The following is an 18575-nucleotide window of genomic DNA, read 5'->3' on the forward strand; positions in this document are numbered from 1 at the left end:
GAAGCCAGGACAGTGCATCCAGTACTACATTTTTGTTGCCTTTGACATAACTTACAGAAAAATTAAATTCTTACAAGAACAGTACCAACTAGTGATCTTACTGTGTAACAAACCTACTTTTTGAGAGTACTGTTAATGATGGTGTGATCGCTACAGACAATGGTCTCTCGTCCTGCTAACAGCTATTTAAACTGTTTGATCACCTGTACTACTGCTAATGTCTGTTTTCGGTTATACCATCTGGGCGCCTAGACAGTAATCCAAGGTATCTGTTGTCATGTGAAATGGTTATCTGAAATCAGGAAGCAACAGTGATGGTGCTGACACTGAACTGTCCCTGATAGCTAAAAACTCGGCTGTACATTCTGTGCCCATTGCCACACTGAATATTGTTTCATTAACTTAGCCATATGCCGTGCATTTAGGACTTATTTGTTCAAAAACTTTCTGTAAAATCCTGCTGTCCCTAAATATATTCACAGTTGTTTTTTGTTTGATGGTTGTGGACGTTTCCCAATCACATCCAACGTAATGTGTGTAGTCTTATTCCTTCCCTATTGATCACAAATCCTAAAAATTTAACTTAAGTCCTACCGAATTGAGATTTAGATAATTTCAAGGTAATTCGCTTCGGATATAGCGTATTTACCTGATTATAAGATGAGTTTTCCCCCCTCCCAAATTCAGTATTTGACAAATAAAGGGTGCTCTTATTTACACAAATCAAAATAATGGTGGTTAGGTAAGTGTTTCTACATTGTTAAATAGACTAATATAGGGTCCATCCTACATTTACAGATGGTTTGGCTATTGTGGTTTTGTACATATTTATTTTGAAGGATTCTGAAGGGTAGGGTTTAACAAACAATATTTTCATTGAAATAGGCTCAAGAATTCCCAATATGCCAAAGTACTCAACACAGTACTGACATTGCTCAAGCTGTCAAGTGACACACAGATACGAGAGAAACTTTGAACCAGCCTCTTCAACTATACTATGCTTTGCCTAACAAATTGACTACTTTGTGAAACACAGGAGGTAATAGCATTAAATTCTATCAACTCACAAACTTTTGTTGTATTTGAACAGTTTTGCAGTAAAAGTTCTCATAGAGGGATATCCTACACACACATTTATGCTGCTTTTTATGTGAAGGTAACATTCAAAAGCGAAAACCTTGTCCTTCAGAAACTATTTCTTGATGCTGAGTGCAAGTCAACTTTTATTTGGTTATGAGAAACTAATGACTTACCAAGTGGGTTGAAAATGAGAAAATTGGTTGCTGTTCACGTACAGGAATACCGGAGAAAAACGGTACCAGCTTCTGATCAACTTTAGAACAAGGTGGTGACATTCAGCTGATGCAACACACAAAATTAATCCAGAAATTAATTTGTAACAAATGATCAATCACATTAAACTGACTGCAGTTGTTATCACAAGAATAAATTACAGCAGAAAGACTCGTTTTGGAGGTAGCAAGGTAGCACCAACACTAGTTGCAGGATGAGCAAAAGTTCAAGATTTGGACTTAATCTTGATTTTGATGTTTTATTTATTTATTAGTTGCTGTTGTTACATTGACCTGCAACCTAGAGGATATTGCTGCCGTGTTTCACTGTTACTCAGGCACAGCACTATGGAAGGCTTGGTGAGTGAACAGTGACATCAGATAAGCTGAGAACACTAATGAGTGCGGGAAGGGGAATGGAGAGCAGACAGCAAATTTTGTCACGCTGCCACCAGTGAGGATCTATACTGCATCCCTCAGCTTTTTATGAACATCTTCCAGTTTGCCTGAATCCACTTATTATCAGAATCCAATTGACTTTAAAATTAAACAAGTACTCAACAATAGCATGCACTTCCGTAGGAGATGCTAAAAGTCTAGATTGAGGCCAATGACGTGTTTCATGCGGCAATGTTATCGACGCTCGCTATGACATATGATGGGAATGATAGGGCATGTGTCAGCTGCAGGTTCTACATGGCCAGTGAGAAAGCAGTGGGCATACGATATGTTTGGAAGCAAAAGACATTGTACATTAACACTGTCACTTCAGTGAACAGCCAAATATTTGCGACAATGAAGATATAAATTTCAGAGCTGTTCATTTAGGATGGCGATGATGACGATGATGATAAAAAAGTACGCTAAGTAAAGAAAAAATGCACTGCAAATAAAAATTAATGTAAACAGTTTCTTTTTGTTTATTTTATTTTTGGTTGTATTATCATGTTGTAGACAGTAAATGGCATACATTTAGAATAGTCGCAATGTTAACTTTGTAGGCAGATACCTTACACCAAGAAAAGTCTGTAAGTTTGATTAGTCAGAAAATGTTTAAAAAATTAATTTTTCTGAAGGAGCCCCTTAAAAAATAAATAAATAAATAAATGGCATCACCGTATATTCAGGGTAGCCTTATACTTGGGTAAATGTGGTAATCGAGGTATTAGTTCTTCCAGTATATATACGTGATCAGGTTTACAGTATTATTAGTATGTCAACTATGTGTATCAAGATCTTGTCTTTCAGATCATCTCCAATTTCCTTATCAAGAGCTCTTAAGGACACTGACACAGATGTTCAATCTAAATGGTATAAACTTGATTTGATAAGCTCTACCATAGGATAGAAATGCTGTATATTCACTACACATCTCATGTAGTTTAATTTGCAGATATCCAGATGTTAAATCAATAGTACTAATGCACTTTACCCCTGAAAATTTTGTCAACATTTCATCTATTATGGGTGGTCTGTCTCTTTGTGGTTCTGTTATCTTATTTAGTGTTCTTGCATCAAGCACTAGCCTGACTGTTCCATCTGGTTTCTTAATGATAACCAGTTGGTTATTATAACAACTGTTAGATATTTCTATTACATCCCAATTCTATTACTTCCGTGACGTGTAATGTCCTTTACTGTTACTGGTATCTCGTATGGTCTCGCATAGAAAGGATTGTGAGGTTTTATCTGTAGTGTGCATGTGAAATCTTTAGTCATTACTGGTTTCAGTGGAAATATCTCTCAATGACTGGTAAGCAGTTGAATAATGTCTACTTTCTCCTTTGCATTAAGTCGTTATGATTTATCATATTAGTTGCTGTATCTTCCACTGATATTTTTTCCCTATATGTAGGGCTCATATGTATCTCCATTCATTGTAGCACACTTACTATTGCGAGTGTTACATGCTTGTTATTATTTGCCATGGAATCCAGTGGTAATGATACTAGTTGTGATCATAACCATATGGAAAAGCTACAGATCCTCTACAAAAGTCTAAAATAACTTAAGAATTTAATAGCCATGCAGTTACAAGAAGGATAGGGATGTTTAAATGAGATACAAGGGGCATCAGATAACTAAACTTGTATGTGCCAATTTACTGTAATTCCCATCAACTTCACTCTGGTGATTGGCAGCATCAGACATAAATGCATTAAATTATAGGTCACAACCCTTTGCCAATAGAGAAATGAATTAAGATTTGTGCCTGTGCCAATTTACTGTAATTCCCATCAACTTCACTCTGGTGATTGGCAGCGTCAGACATAAATACATTAAATTATAGGTCACAACACAGATTCCACTGCCTCGATCCACAATTATATCTACTGATAACTTACCTACAATACCGCATAGCTTTATTCAGATGTAATTTTTAGGTATACATTGATTCTTATATAATAAATTATTCGTCATCGCATTACCTTTACCATATCGGATTTGAATGATATTGGTTCCATCGCAACAACTTCAGAAAATCAAGCCTATCTTCCGAAGCTTATGAGTTGTCTCTTTGTGTGGTGTTATGAAATTCTTGAGTGTCCAGATCTCTGTCAGCAGTACTTTGATTAGCATCTCTCCACCTGCATTTCTGTCTATTCTTATGTTGGATTTGATATTTGTTTCTCTTCTCTTTGTCCTATAAATTGACTATTAACTTGGACTTGTCTGCTGTCCCTGTCTACTGTCCAGTTATTGTTCCAACATTCTGACTCACTTTTTGTCATATCGAGCTGTTCCAAATATTCTAAACGATTACTAACCTTTCCCTAGTCTTTTCCTAATAATTTATCTCGTACTCTCCACAGTAGGTTGTTGTTGATAACTTCTGACAGGTGCTTCTGATGAATCAGATCATCGAGATATTTGGCTTTATTTAGTTGAAATTCAACAAAATGTCTGTTGCTATTATAGGGTTTCAGTCCCCAATAATTCCAAACAAAGTTTCTTTTGTGCTCCTTCTCTCTAGTGTTTAGCTTTTAATTCTCTTTGGAAATCAGTAAAAGATTTGAGATCATCTACCATCAGCATACCCTGTTGTGCTCAGTTTCCTGATAAAGGACTGACCACGAATCTACTTTCATTTTGGTCCGACATTATATGTGAGGGACTTGAAGGTGTAATATAAAACTACCAGTTGTAGGGGGGAGAGAAGAGCGTTGTCTGACAATGCGTGCACGGTCTAGATGACGTCTTGGTGAGACTGCTAGGTGTAGCTTCAGAAGGTGGGGTGGAGGGGGAGGGAGAGGAAAAGGGAGGAGCAGGGAAGGGGAAAGGATTATGGGTGCATTGGCAGAGGGCAGCACAGATTGAGGGTGAGGGGATGTGAGGACAGAGGGGGCGAAAACTGCATTTGGCTGTCTCACCTAGCAGCCTTCTAGTCCCTGCACATCCCAGCAGTGATCTTACCTCCCCCCACCCATACCCTGCTATTCCTCCCACTTCCCCGCCACCTTCCAGATTGCCATTCATGCACCAGTCATATTCTGGTTGGAGCTGCTGGTGATAGCAGTCGTATGTGCATGAGTTGTGCTTGCTTGTGAATGTGTGTGTGTTTCTTTGCTGAAGAGGGCTTTTGCTGAAAGCTATAATACGTAAGAGTCTTTTTGTTGTGCCTGTCTGAAACTCAGCAAGTCATTTTTGGGTGAGTACCAATTTAACCTTTTCCTAATATTGTTGGTATTCCAACCTGGCGTTCCCATTGTTTAATGTGTCAGGGTACTGATAGTCATTAGTGTCTCAGCAAGATTGGATGGGGAGTGGCTTATGTCGAACTGAAGATAATTATATATGAGGAGCATAGTTCCATATTGTATTATTTCCAGAAGACCAAATTTTACAGAAGAAGAAAAAAAAAACTGATTACTCCTAACCTGGAACATTTGTCACAAAATTTAAAATGTGAAGTTGGGATGTACTTCTAGCAACATCATAAACTGAAATCAATTTGCAATTGTGTTCTTCAAATTTATGGAAAATTTGTTGGACTTCTATGCTTTGATCCAATACTTTGTAAAATATAGAAATAAACGATTAATGAGGTAAATGTTTAACTAAGCAAAGAATAATGTTATCTGTCAATACAAAATTAAAGTTAAGTTGTTTTTTATATATTTTTATTTTTTAAAAAGAGATTCTAATGTATAGCATGTTCATAACGTCCTTTTGATGCCAGCTGACTTGAAAAATCATTTTATTACACAATAAATACATTCACATTAATCATTTTATATTGAATTCACAATGTGTTTCTGGTAAAAATTACGATTTATAGAATTATCAGAGTGACCATCCTGTTGGTTTCCCTTCAAATTTGGTACAGTCCTCCTCCTTCGAAGCAGCAACAAGCTGACATACAAACTTCTTCCTGACTGCCACTTACAATAGGAACTGCCTCGATTGTGTTATAATGGAAACCAAAATCTCCTGTGCTCTCCCAATCATCCCCAAAACATTTGTGTAGGAAATTATTCACATCAGTCGACTTTGCTTCATTCACTGTACTGTATCATGAAATTACTGATGAGTCAGCAACAGGGAACTTCTTTTTTATTATTATTATTATTTTTTTATTTTTTTCAAGGGCTGAACAATGTGAATGGAACATTACAGTGATAAGTTTTTTTATTTTGACTGTGACATTTTCATCTTTGATTGACTTCCTTAACATATTTGTTTCATGCCACTGACGCCGTCCATGTTTTTGAAATTTTCACTGAGTGGTTTGGAGTTTCTCACACTACCGTCCTCATCTAAAATGTGGATTGAACCAACCAATTTATAAACACCGTGGTAATCTTTGTGTGTCAGTACCTCAGATTTCTTTTGCAGATGTTTTTCTAAAACTCCAAAGACTGTCAGCAGGAATAAATGAGTGGCTTCTTACTGGAAAAACAGCGTTATGTTCTTAAGCTGCTGAGGAGCTTTTTGAAGCCGAAAGAAAGTCAGTGTGTACCACATAGTATTTCTTATCTTGTCCTCCACAGCCCTCTATAAAAAGCCTCAAGCTAGGATTCACAATAGGAAACTCAAACTTTTCCAGATTATCTCAGAGACCCGAAATAACTAATGGTACATTGTCAACTTGATCTTCTGTCCAGACATAGAAGTGTGGATTTTTATTATCCATGTCTGTAACACAGAAAGTGTGATACTTTGTGTGACTTGAATAATAAGCCTCATTGAGTGATAGTTTTGTAAGAATTTGTATCTGCTGTATATCAAAGCATAGGGTTGTTGAATTAGTTGAAAAAGTTTTGCCCTTAATCTATGAGCACCCTAGGTAGTCAAAAAGAATGTTACCCTTGCAGTGATTAAAATTGTGTCATCAATTAGAAGAAATCTAGATGTACTAAGAACACATGTGTTAAAGACGGTTTTTATCTCTTGCAGATTGCTTCAGGGCATCACAGCGAAAGAAGAACGTGCAAATAGAGCTCTCATGCGCTCAATTTCTCGAACTAATTCAGAGTGTGGGAGTACTAGTAGTTTGACTGATTTGGTGCCTGAACCAAGGGGATTTATTGGTCGCCAGACAAATAACTCCCTTTCTTCTGCAACAGGACAAATAGTTATTCAAGGGCTGCGACGTAAGCTTCGTGGTTCTCAGGTGTAAGTAACTGTTTATGTGAACCCGATAACACCATTTCTTCATAGAGAGAGAGAGATTTTTTTTTCTTTCAGTTTGGGTGTTGTGCTGCAGAGTTTAAACAAAAATAATTTATGCTGTTTTATGACATTGCACTTTTTTGCAAATAAAATTTTGTGATTAAAGCCAATCTCAGATAATGTGGATTTATTTTCACGATGCTTAGTTCTCATTCCAATCTATGTTAACTAGGGGACAAAGTGTACAATGATGATAGCTAGTGATAATATGACAGAACATGGAAAGCGTTTTACATTAAACATTCCCAGCTAGTATGAGAAAATGAAAATGCGAAGTGAGATTAAAATAGAAGGGAAATGGAATAGAGGAGTGCAGATAACATGTCAGTTAAGTGTGAAGACAGAAGCAACAAAAGATAATTCCCCTGCCATGACAGATTAATCACTAATGCTTGTTATAGAAGAATTTAAAATGTTTTCTTGCTGTATTCTGGCAGAACCATAATTCACGTCTTAACATTTTTGCTTTTGTGGTGCAACAGAGTCCCGACAGGCAGAGACTGTTGCCACCATCTTATGTTGCTTCTTGTCTTGAGTCTAGTTTGTTCATTGTAAATGGCTTAGATATGAGCCAACAAATCGCAGTGAAAAGTCTTTAAGGGAGGAAAACTTGAAATTTGATTGTGTGAAGGATAGATAAATGGGTCCGCATTCAGCTGACAGCTCTTACAGTGGCATGATTTTTATCAACCATTTTATGGAAAAACAGACTTTCAGGGAGAAGGTAAATACTTCTCAAATCATGGATAGTTAACGGTACAGTATGATGTGGAAGGATAAAAGGTGGTGGTACTGTGGAGGACAGCATGTATGTGTGTGTCAGATTGCTGCCTTTTCTAGTATACTGGATTTCATGCTGACGGTTTCATTCAGATCATGATGATTGGATATGGTCAGATAATACAGCTTATTTGAAGTGTGTCAGATTTGAATTAAATTAGCTGAGTTGCCTTGAATTGTTCCTTTTATTCTTTGCTGATTTTGTCTTCACTCAGTTTTACAGGATCAGGGCAGTAACATTATTTGTATGATAACCTAAGTTCATTTAGATGTCATATATCTTTTTTTTTTTCAGTGTCTAACTTTACCAGGATAGTGGCACACATGTACAACAAATTAATTTCAGTTAGGCTATATTTAATGTGTTGGATAACTTTAGTTACTCCAAAGGTTTCGGATACTTAATCAACCTTGTCTTAAGCTGCACAAGTTGTATTTTAAAACTGGTCATTCCACTTCAGATCAACTAAGAAAAAGACCATATTCTACCTCACTGTCTCACACCAGATTTTCTTTTACAGCTGGTATAGACTTAGAAAAATGTGAAATTTTACTGAAATATGTCAACTCATTTCTGAATTACAGAGATGAAATGAAATGTCGTGTGGCTAGGGCCTCCCGTCGGGTAGAACTTTCGCCTGATGCAGGTCTTTCGAGTTGACGCCACTTCGGCGACCTGCGCGTCGATGGAGATGAAATGATGATGATTAGGACAGCACAACACCCAGTCCCTGAGCGGAGAAAATCTCCGACCCAGCCGGGAATCAAACCTGTGCCCTTAGGATTGACATTCTGTCGTGCTGACCACTCAGCTACCGGGGGCGGACAATTACAGAGATGTAAAGTTATCATAAATGGGCCCAAAAAGAGGGAATGACAGTTTTTAGAATAGCTGTAAAAGTTTTCGTAATTGAGCTCCAGACCTGGGATGAATACTACTTTACATCATTTTTCATGCCCCTTCCTATGGCAGACAATAATATATAGGTTAACATAAGAAAATTCTTTTCAAAACAAAATTGTAATTTAATTTTTTTTTTCAAGAAGTACAATTTTAAAATTTCCAAATTTATTCCATGATTAGCTAGTATTGTTACAAATCCCAGGCCAAAATATAAATTTGGGATGATATTTTCTTCAGTAGTGAAAAAAAAGAAAAGAAGACAAGCTATATTTCCAATAATTTGATTGTGTACTCATGCTAATTACACTGTTCTTAAAAAAACTTTTTTTCCTATTTCTGATAAAAAATATTGTGATCCTAGTTGTATTTTGAGTGCTGAATTGAAAACTGTTTTTGGTTTTATTCTGTCAGGGATAGTTTATGAGTAATCGCAATTTTATTTCTCTTTTCAGTTTCTGATATAGTGCAGCAAACGTGAGGTGAAATTCGACAAACGAATGCACATCTTTATGATGTTATAAGTTCATCACATTAATGGAGGGTGGGATCTAACATATAACACAGTAACCTATGTGTATACACTTTGAAGCATTTATTTGACATGAGAAATTGCAGAAAATTGACAAACAACTGCCTTGTAATGCACATCACTTTTTTCTCTTGTATTGTGAATCTTTCTTCTCTCGAATGATATTCCAGCAATAATCTGCTAACATAGAAGGTACCCACTTCCCTTCATAGCGCCTTTCTATGGTAGAAATGTCTTTATGGAATCTTTCCCCATGTTCATCCGATACGTCACTACAACTCTCTGTGAAGTAGTCCAGATGAGAGTCCATCATATGTACCTTCAAAGACATATTGCACCCCAAATCCTGATATGCTTTGATCATATCCTTCACAATTGCTTTGTAGTTAGTAGCTCTTTTTCTTCCGAGGAAGTTTTCCGACACCATCTTGAAACAGTCCCATGCGGTTTTTTCTTTATCAGTTAAACATGCTTCAAAATTTGCATCTTTCTGCAGCTCCCTGATTTGTGAGCCCACAAATGCACCTTCCTTTATTTTTGCAGCTGAAAGACGAGAGAATTTGGTAGCTAGATATGCAAACCCACAGCCTGTTGGATCCATGGCCTTCACGAATTGTTTCATCAGGCCAAGTTTGATATGAAGCGGTGGAAGTAGTATATATTCAGGAGCTACCAGACTTTCGCCAACTTTCCATCTCCGCCTAGGCCATTTCTTTTTCACGAAGTGAGAATTTCGGTCTCGACTATCCCACTCGCAAAGAAAACAGGCATACTTTGTGTAGCCTTGTTGCATTTCCAGTACCATAGCAATTACCTTGAAATCTGCACATATTTTCCATTTGTGTTCATTGTATTTTAATGAATTTAGCATCCTTTGTACGAATTCGTAATTCTCTTTTGTCAAACTAGCGTAAGCTACTGGAACAGAGGGTATTTTATTTCCGTTATGGAGCAAAACACCCTTCAGACTTGTTTTCGATGCATCTATGAAAAGTCTTCACTCCTGTGAAATATAAGTGAAGTTCAGCACTTTCATCAGGCCAGCAACATCATTGCAAAATGTCAGTGCTTCGTCAGTTGAAAAATAAGAAATAAAGGCATGTTCTCCGTGCCTGAACACACTGATTTTAGTACTTTGGTGCAGTAGATTATACTCTTGTAATCTTGAACCAAGCAGCTGCGCCTTTTGTTTACTTAGCCCTAGATCACGTATTAAATCATTTAAATCTGCCTGTGTTAACAAATGTGGCGATGACTCACTTGTGCAGTGATATAAAAAATCATCATCTGTGATTTCTTCAGTACTACTTATTTCACTGTCACTCGGAATTTGATCTCTGGAAGGTTGTCCGAATGCCGCACTGGCATTCTCACTGAAGGCAGATCTGGGTAAACAATGTGCCTCTTCGACTTTTTGTTTGTAAAACCCTGAATTTTTGTTAGACAGAAATAACAATCAGTAACATGATCCTTAGGCTCCCTCCACACCATGGGAACAGCAAACATCGCAACATTCTCTTTACCTTTCCACCACTGAATTAGTTTGCAGTAACATGTAGCACAACAGAAATGTGGTGCCCATTCTTTATCTTGGTCTCCACCTATACTCCAAAGTAATGTTTGTATGCTTTCTTTATGACTGAAGAAATTTTCTTCCTATTTCTGGCAAAAGTGAACTTCCCACAGATGTAGCAGAAGTTGTCCGGCTTATATCGACATCCACGACAACGTGGCATTTCTGCAAATTTAAAAATACCGCTTTGGTAATACACCTGTATTAACTTAATAGTAGGGAACTAGAGGAACGCTGATGTGTAAAAACAAGCAGTCGTTTTACCTTCAGCACCAGGCTCAATCAGTTTACACACAGGAATTAAAAAATTCATCCGTGCTCGGAAATACGACAGACAGTTACTTGTCAGCCAAAACACCCACTCGTTAAGACTGACACAAACTGCGGCTAACAGCACTGTTGTAAACTCGATGCACCTGCCCCTAGGAGGCGTGAAGCTTTACTGACGAGGCAGCGACCGGCTGTCGCCGTTCGAGTTAATGAGATGTTTCAGGTGGTCTTAATGACATAGGTGTGGCGGTGGTAACCTAATGATGTCTGATTCTTCCCACCTGCTGTTGCACAAGAAATTATCACGTTCTATCACTACCGGATGCGGCAACATACCCGTATTTCTCCAAAACATCTCTCTGTTTGCCATGAATTGTGAAAATATATATATATATATATGTATATATATATATATATATATATATATATATATATATATATATATATATATATAAATAAAGTATCCCTGACAACGATTTTTTGTTTACATATTTGAATTTCCCACGGTAAAATGGTCTAGAAGCACATACTTTAATATCAGAAATAGAACCCATGTCGAACAGTGTTATTACAACAGTACTAATATTAACATTTTAATGAAAATAAACATGAACACTGTTGCAATAAAGATTTAAGTAAATAGTTTACAGTAAAACTAACTATTAATTAATTTTATTATTTTAAGTTCGTAAAGGCTTCATTCATTTGGTACGCATCACATTCAAGTAACGTGTAATTTCTTCCAGTAGGAATCACGGGATTTATTTTCACCAGAAGATCTATTACTGATATCCACAGAATATCAGCATTTCTTGGATATGAGAAGGATGTAGATGGCCCAGCTAGATGAAGAAAAGTCATTTTTACTTCGGCGTGAAAAATGCTATAAAATGGTATTCATCCCAAGCCTGTAGCTCAATTAGGAAAGCTTCTGCAACAATTCTAAAAGTTGCTGTTCCATTTTTGGGCCCATTTCTGATAACTTTACAGCTCTGTAATTCAGAAATGAGTTGACGTATCTCAGTATATTTCTCTTTTATACCAACAGGACACCTGTGCCAAAGTTCAAGAAAACCCTGTGTTGATTTGACGTGGAAGAACTCAAACAAATCATTTGTTGCTTCTCCCAACCATAATCCAACAGTTGAGAGGAACATCTTTTTGCTTCAGTATAACTTCAGAAAAGAACCTAGTTCTGATACTTAGTACATTTGAGGCATTGTCATGAGAAAGGTCGTAACTGCCAAAAATTTCAATTTTGAGTTTCGTATTGAAAAGGTAGTATATGAGCATGCCAGTGGCACAGAGAAGGTAGTATGTCTAAATATAATCAAACTTAAGATGAAAACGTAGTCATTAGATAGTGTAAGTTGTATGTGCCGAGCTGTTGGCGTGGACGAGGTAGTGTCTCCTTATACATTGTCTCAACAACAGTGTGTCTACTTGTGGTGGTAACAAGTAGTAGTGTTTGTTGTGATACACATATGTGTTTGTAAATCAGTATGCTACCAAAACCCCTTCCATTTAGAATGGTAACATGGAATTACTTACTCCTTACTCTTACTTTAGGTTTTTGTGTGTGTTTAACCAAAATTGCTTATACACAAAATTCTTTCCTAGGCAACATTTAAAAGCACCATTATAAGTGCTGTAAATTCACTGAAGAGGCTATAGGAAAACTTCATACAGAATTTTGGAAATGGGCAGCTGATGTATAAGGAATATATTTGATGGGTCTCATTAACACTCGGATGCCCAGACTTTGCCTGCCCCGTGAACGCCCAGAGGGGTAATTTGGCCCCTACCATTTAAAAAAAGTTCTCTGAATTATTATTTCAAAATATTAAGCATTTATTATATTTTAATGTTTACAAGATTTATAGCCTTTTCAGATACAGAGTTGTGAATAAAAAGAAACGGACACAAATTGTATTCCAGAATGAGATTTTCACTCTGCAGCGGAGTGTGCGCTGATATGAAACTTCCTGGCAGATTAAAATTGTGTGCCCTGACCGAGACTCGAACTCGGGACCTTTGCCTTTCGTGGGCAAGTGCTCTACCATCTGAGCTACCGAAGCACGACTCACGCCCGGTCTCACAGCTCCACTTCGGCCAGTATCTCGTCTCCTACCTTCCAGGCGTGAGTCATGCTTCGGTAGCTCAGATGGTAGAGCACTTGCCCGCGAAAGGCAAAGGTCCCGAGTTCGAGTCTCGGTCAGGCACACAGTTTTAATCTGCCAGGAAGTTTCATATCAGCGCACACTCCGCTGCAGAGTGAAAATCTCATTCTGGAAACATTCCCCAGGTTGTGGCTAAGCCATGTCTCCACAGTATCCTTTCTTTCAGGAGTGCTAGTTCTCCAAGTTTCGCAGGAGAGCTTCTGTAAAGTTTGGAAGGTAGGAGACGAGATACTGGCAGAAGTGGAGCTGCGAGACCGGGTGTGAGTCGTGCTTTGGTAGCTCAGATGGTAGAGCACTTGCCCGCGAAAGGCAAAGGTCCCGAGTTCTAGTCTCGGTCAGGCACACAGTTTTAATCTGCCAGGAAGTTTCACAAATTGTATTATTTGTTGACAAATAAACAATTTCACTGAACCTAGTAACACCCAAACAAGTGTATGCAAGTAACAGGCTTTTCTGTGTTCTAAATTCATAAAAAATTGAACTTTTCATGTGTACAGAAATTTCAGCTACTTCATTGTTTTACACAATTGACACATTTGTATGCAGTTTCCTTTGTACATTTTCCACAAACCATCTTCTTACAAACACTGCACTTGATAATAGTTTCATTACATTTGCAGAATTTTGAGAACTTAACATTTACGGCACTTCTGTGGCATTTCATCTTCATCTTTATTTTCGTTCTTTTCACACTTGTCTGTGGCCATATGGGGAAAGTGACTCTTCACATACTCAGAGCATAGTTCATCTGCAAGCTGCTGAATAAAGTGTCTTCTTTTGATCTTCTTCCCTGTGACAGCCCTAAATACTACACATTCATTAATTCCTGCTAGGTCAAGGATATTGTAGGATTGCGCTGGCCATCTTCTTAAGGAAGCCTTGATTGAATACTGCCTCATCATTTTATCCACTATGACAGCTCCAATTTTTGTTGTTGTTGTAATAACGTACTGTTTGTGGAGTTTATTTTCTCATTTGTATTTATGATAACACTAGGGTGAAGGGAAGACATCACTAGCACATTTTTTTCTTTCTTTCCTTGATAGACTGTCAAGGAAATATCATCGTGTCTTACCTCTTTTGTGGAGTAAATACAGAGGATTCTTCAAGGACTTCAGAGCCTGTGGTATTTTTCTTCTTGCTATATTTACAGTTCCTGCAATGGATGTTGATTTTTCTTTCAATTTTTTGGCTAGTTTGAGTGAAGTGAAGTAATTGTCTGTAGTGACATTTCTGCCTTTGCCCAGAAATGGTTCTATAACATGCATCACTACATAATCTGAAACCCCTTCATCTTTGGATCGTGCAGTATCCTTACCAAGATAAGGGAGACCATTGAGTACATACTTGCTTTCAATATCTACAGCTAACCAGTATTTTTGCCCATACTTGTGAGGCTTTGAAGCCATGAATTGTGTGAACGGGCACCTAGGTTTATTTGGGAAGAGCTGCTTGTGTATTGTTATGTCACTTCCAGGTTTGTAACACATTGTACAGTTTTCTTTGAATTTGTTCTAGACAGGAGAAACCAATGCAAACTTATCATTCTGTAATTGTACAGAGTGTGTAGACTTCCCGGCTAACCTCCAGAATCTTGTAATCTCACAGTATCTATTTCTACTCATGGTTTCCACCCAAATTGTAGGCCCCAGGAAACTGACCATAAGGTGTGAAGGTCTGTACTTCAGCAACCACTCACACCATGAGCATAAATAATTGCAATAAATGCTTCTAGTTCTTCCACGGTCATTGACCAGCTGTCATTTCCTAGTACTCTGTGTGCCTCTGTTATAGTGCATTACAAGATATGTTTGATTATATGGTTGTCTATGAACAAGTGCCAAGCACTTGAGACAAATTCATCACTTACATTTCTTTTTGCATGTGGTGTAGGTCCAGGAGAGTGTCTCAAAATATTGTGATTAGGAAGACACCCACCTTGTGAATTAGGCAGTGCTTCTATCCAGACTGTTCCACCAGGAGCAACTTCTTTATGTCTTTCATCAGACGAAGAAGCAGTCACTTGTTCTACACTCTGAGGAACAGGATTATCTCCTCTTCTGTTACATGATTCTTTTCGATCTAGAGAGCACGAATAATAGAACAAATGTAAGAAAGCCACCATAAAATCTAAATTAAGTACAGTAAAAAATGAAATGATCGTATGGCATTGTTGGCCGGGAGGCCCCATGCGGGGAAGTTCGGTCGCCGTATTGCAAGTCCTTTTTAGTTGACGATACTTCGGCGACTTGCGAGTCAATGATGATGAAATGATGATGAACACACAACACCCAGTCATCACGAGGCAGAGAAAAATCCCTGACCCCGCCGGGAATCGAACCCGGGACCCCGTGCGCACGAAGCGAGAACGCTACCGCAAGACCACGAGCTGCGGACAGTACAGTAGAATTATATGTAGATAAAAATAAGATTATTATAAATTAGCAGCAATAATAATAATAATAATAATAATAATAATAATAATAATATACTTACTAGAATGTAAACTTCCATTATCTGTATCTGAAGAGTCAGAATCATTAGTATTAGATGATATATCTTCTCTCAATGACTGAAGTAAAAACTCTTCCTCTGAATCGTCAGAAAAAAGTTCGCCACCATCTGAATCACACTTCATGACTTTTTGTAACACTGCAAGAATTTCTTCATATCGTAAATCCTCTTTTTGATTCGTTTCAATCTTCAGCTCACAATTACCTTTGAAAGACTGATTCTTACAAAGGAATGATGGACAATGGTGAACAGAGTCCATTGTTGTCATTTGATATGGCAATAATATGAACAAAAGTAAATTATTGCACTACAGAGTAAAGTAGCTGATGCTTGAGAATGCAGGAGACAAATGTGTGGCATAACTATAAACAAAATTATAGATTTTTTTCTAAAAGGATCAATATGACCCCTCTGGACGTTAAAGGTGAAACTGGAAAAAAGTGATAATCAATTAGGCGAAATGCACTGTCTTTTAATGTAATGAAAGTACATGCCAAATAAATAAATGTTATGATAGTAAATGTTGCTTGAATCATTCTGCAAAACATAGCTAGCACTTAAAAACCAAAAAGGGTCATTTTGACCCCTCTGGGCATTAGAGTGTTAATATCATGACTATTCAGAGAATTTGTGGTGGATAATACGATAATCCAACATTAAGTAGGAGGCAAGTTTCTATTGTATATTGCTTACCTTCTTACAGTAGGCTTGTGCAAGTTTTCAGCCGATTTTTTGACCCCTTCACATAATTTTTTAAAATATTTTTTTTAATTGATTAAAAACATTCCGTAATGAATGGCATTACATCTAGACATAAAAGGATAGTTTTTAAAGCTCAATATAATGACTTACAAAATTTTGAAGATCATTATTAATAAATTCCCAAGTATAATTGTGCACTGGACTTTGACTAAAATATTCTGAGCCTTGAAGTCATTTTTTAGTTTCTCTGTAGCTATGAAATCTAACCATGTATTTTGCAATGTTTTCTGTGAACATCAATCTTGGAGGAGCTGGCTGGAGCACAGTGGGATGTATTTATCTCGTACCCCTGGTGAACACTTGCCACTCAACTGACGAATTGTCGGCACTTTCACTGTGTGATGAGATAACATTACATTCTTTTTCACTTTCTGAGCTGTTAAATTCAATGTCAAACTGAGAATCACTATAGCCATCCTTTTTTGATAGAACTGCCTTAACAACAATAAAGGACTGAGGCTGAAAGCACGCGTTTTGTTATGGAGTATCCAAAGCTGTGCACAGTAAAGGCGATGTCAAGTGCCAACCCCCTCAACCAAAGCATGACAACCAGGCTACAAATATTGTACCAGATGTTCTTTAGTGGCCAAACACTTAACTGTCAGTGCTGAAATGGATATAAGCAGGTTTCTATGTTTTCAAAGTTATGCTTTTATGTTGCCTGAGTATGCACAGGATTTTCAGTTTTTGTCAAAATAATGAAAACAAGATAGCTCTAGGTTTTATGTTAAGGAGTTAAAAATATGTTGGAGCTAACAGACAAACGTGTATACTGTAAAAGAGGAGGAGGAGGAGAAGGAGAAGAACAAGTGCAAATATTTGAAAGTCATTGGAATAAAATTTGTGTTCCTATGCTAAAAAGCTGAAGTCGATTAAAAAAAAAACTGATGAAGTCGCATATAATGCCATTTTTAGCAGAGGAAAATCATTATGTGGCATAAATCAATGAAATATTACCTTACCTCAGATTTCTCTCAGTATTCATAGACTGTACCGACTGTTGAAAATTTTGCAACCTGAGACTATCTACCGTATCTTCCTTCGCCATCGGCGTTGTCGTTGTTACCGTGAGACACCGTTATACCAAGAGGAAAGGCGCGTCGATCTTAGAGCATGAGACATGATGACCTTAAGCCATTGACAACACACAACGGTCGCGGTAGCACCTGATTCCAGAATAGCTGCAGTAGTTAAGATCTACGAACTATTCCCTGTTGACCAGGTCCCCAAAACTTAACTCGTAACGAGATCCCTTCAAAGCAAATTGTCATAACGATCGTCTATAAAGGCTTCGTACAACGAGATGAAATGTTACGGTTTATGAAATAATAACAGATACGACCAAACTGTCTTGTCTCTTCTGCTTTATTTAACATAACTTTGTTCACAGTTTCATTTCGCATTCACCACTCATTCACCGAAACCCTTTTATGAACAGTTTTGGTTGCTTAACACCAACAGTCAATGATAATGATACAGCTTTTCTCCTTTTTATAAATTGAAGCCCACTCTCCGTGATGTAATAAAAAAAAAAAAGGTCTCAATACCGCGTCCCTCATGAGATGCGAATAGACTTATCCCGGAATTGACCGCACTGTAGGTGTACTTAATTTAATGACCACACTTCACTGTCCTCTATTTCGCGTAACTGAATGTCCATTTGTTAGTCTGATTATACACTGTAGCTATTTAAAATTCGCCCCTATATTTTTCACAACGCACAATTAGCACTTCGTTACTTGTTTTCTTTTTTTTCTTCTTCTAAGAGTAAACGGAAAATAAAAGACGCCGTATCATCGGCTTAGTCGATATAAAGCAAAACACCTTAATATGCCCAATTCTACCTCTTCGTATAGGATCGGCTACCTTACTCGTTAATTTATTACATATTATTTCCAATAACTCTAAACAGATATCGCCGTTATATTTTAATTGTATTCAAAAGCATGTTACTACTGTTATGACCGACCAAATCGTAACAAATCGCGCGGCGTGCGTTTTTAACGATAACTTTACGCTATTCAAGTTCCGTTACAGCTGTCTTGACTCGTAATGTTACAACTACTGAAGATCACCAGTTCAACAGGAGAATGTTTAA

At 37.4% G+C, this 18575-nt stretch overlaps 1 protein-coding gene across 1 annotated transcript in view; it reads left to right on the top strand.

The window, feature by feature from the left end:
- The window catches only part of LOC126259262 (mucin-12), a 310106-nt gene that overhangs the window by 156913 nt on the left and 134618 nt on the right, over positions 1 to 18575 (top strand). The window contains exon 8 of the mRNA XM_049955895.1: positions 6690 to 6908. Coding sequence (XP_049811852.1) covers positions 6690 to 6908 — 219 coding nt within the window. The remainder of the gene's footprint in view (positions 1 to 6689; positions 6909 to 18575) is intronic.

Source organism: Schistocerca nitens, chromosome 5 (assembly GCF_023898315.1).
Source record: "Schistocerca nitens isolate TAMUIC-IGC-003100 chromosome 5, iqSchNite1.1, whole genome shotgun sequence".
NCBI classification, from domain to species: Eukaryota; Metazoa; Arthropoda; class Insecta; order Orthoptera; family Acrididae; genus Schistocerca; species Schistocerca nitens.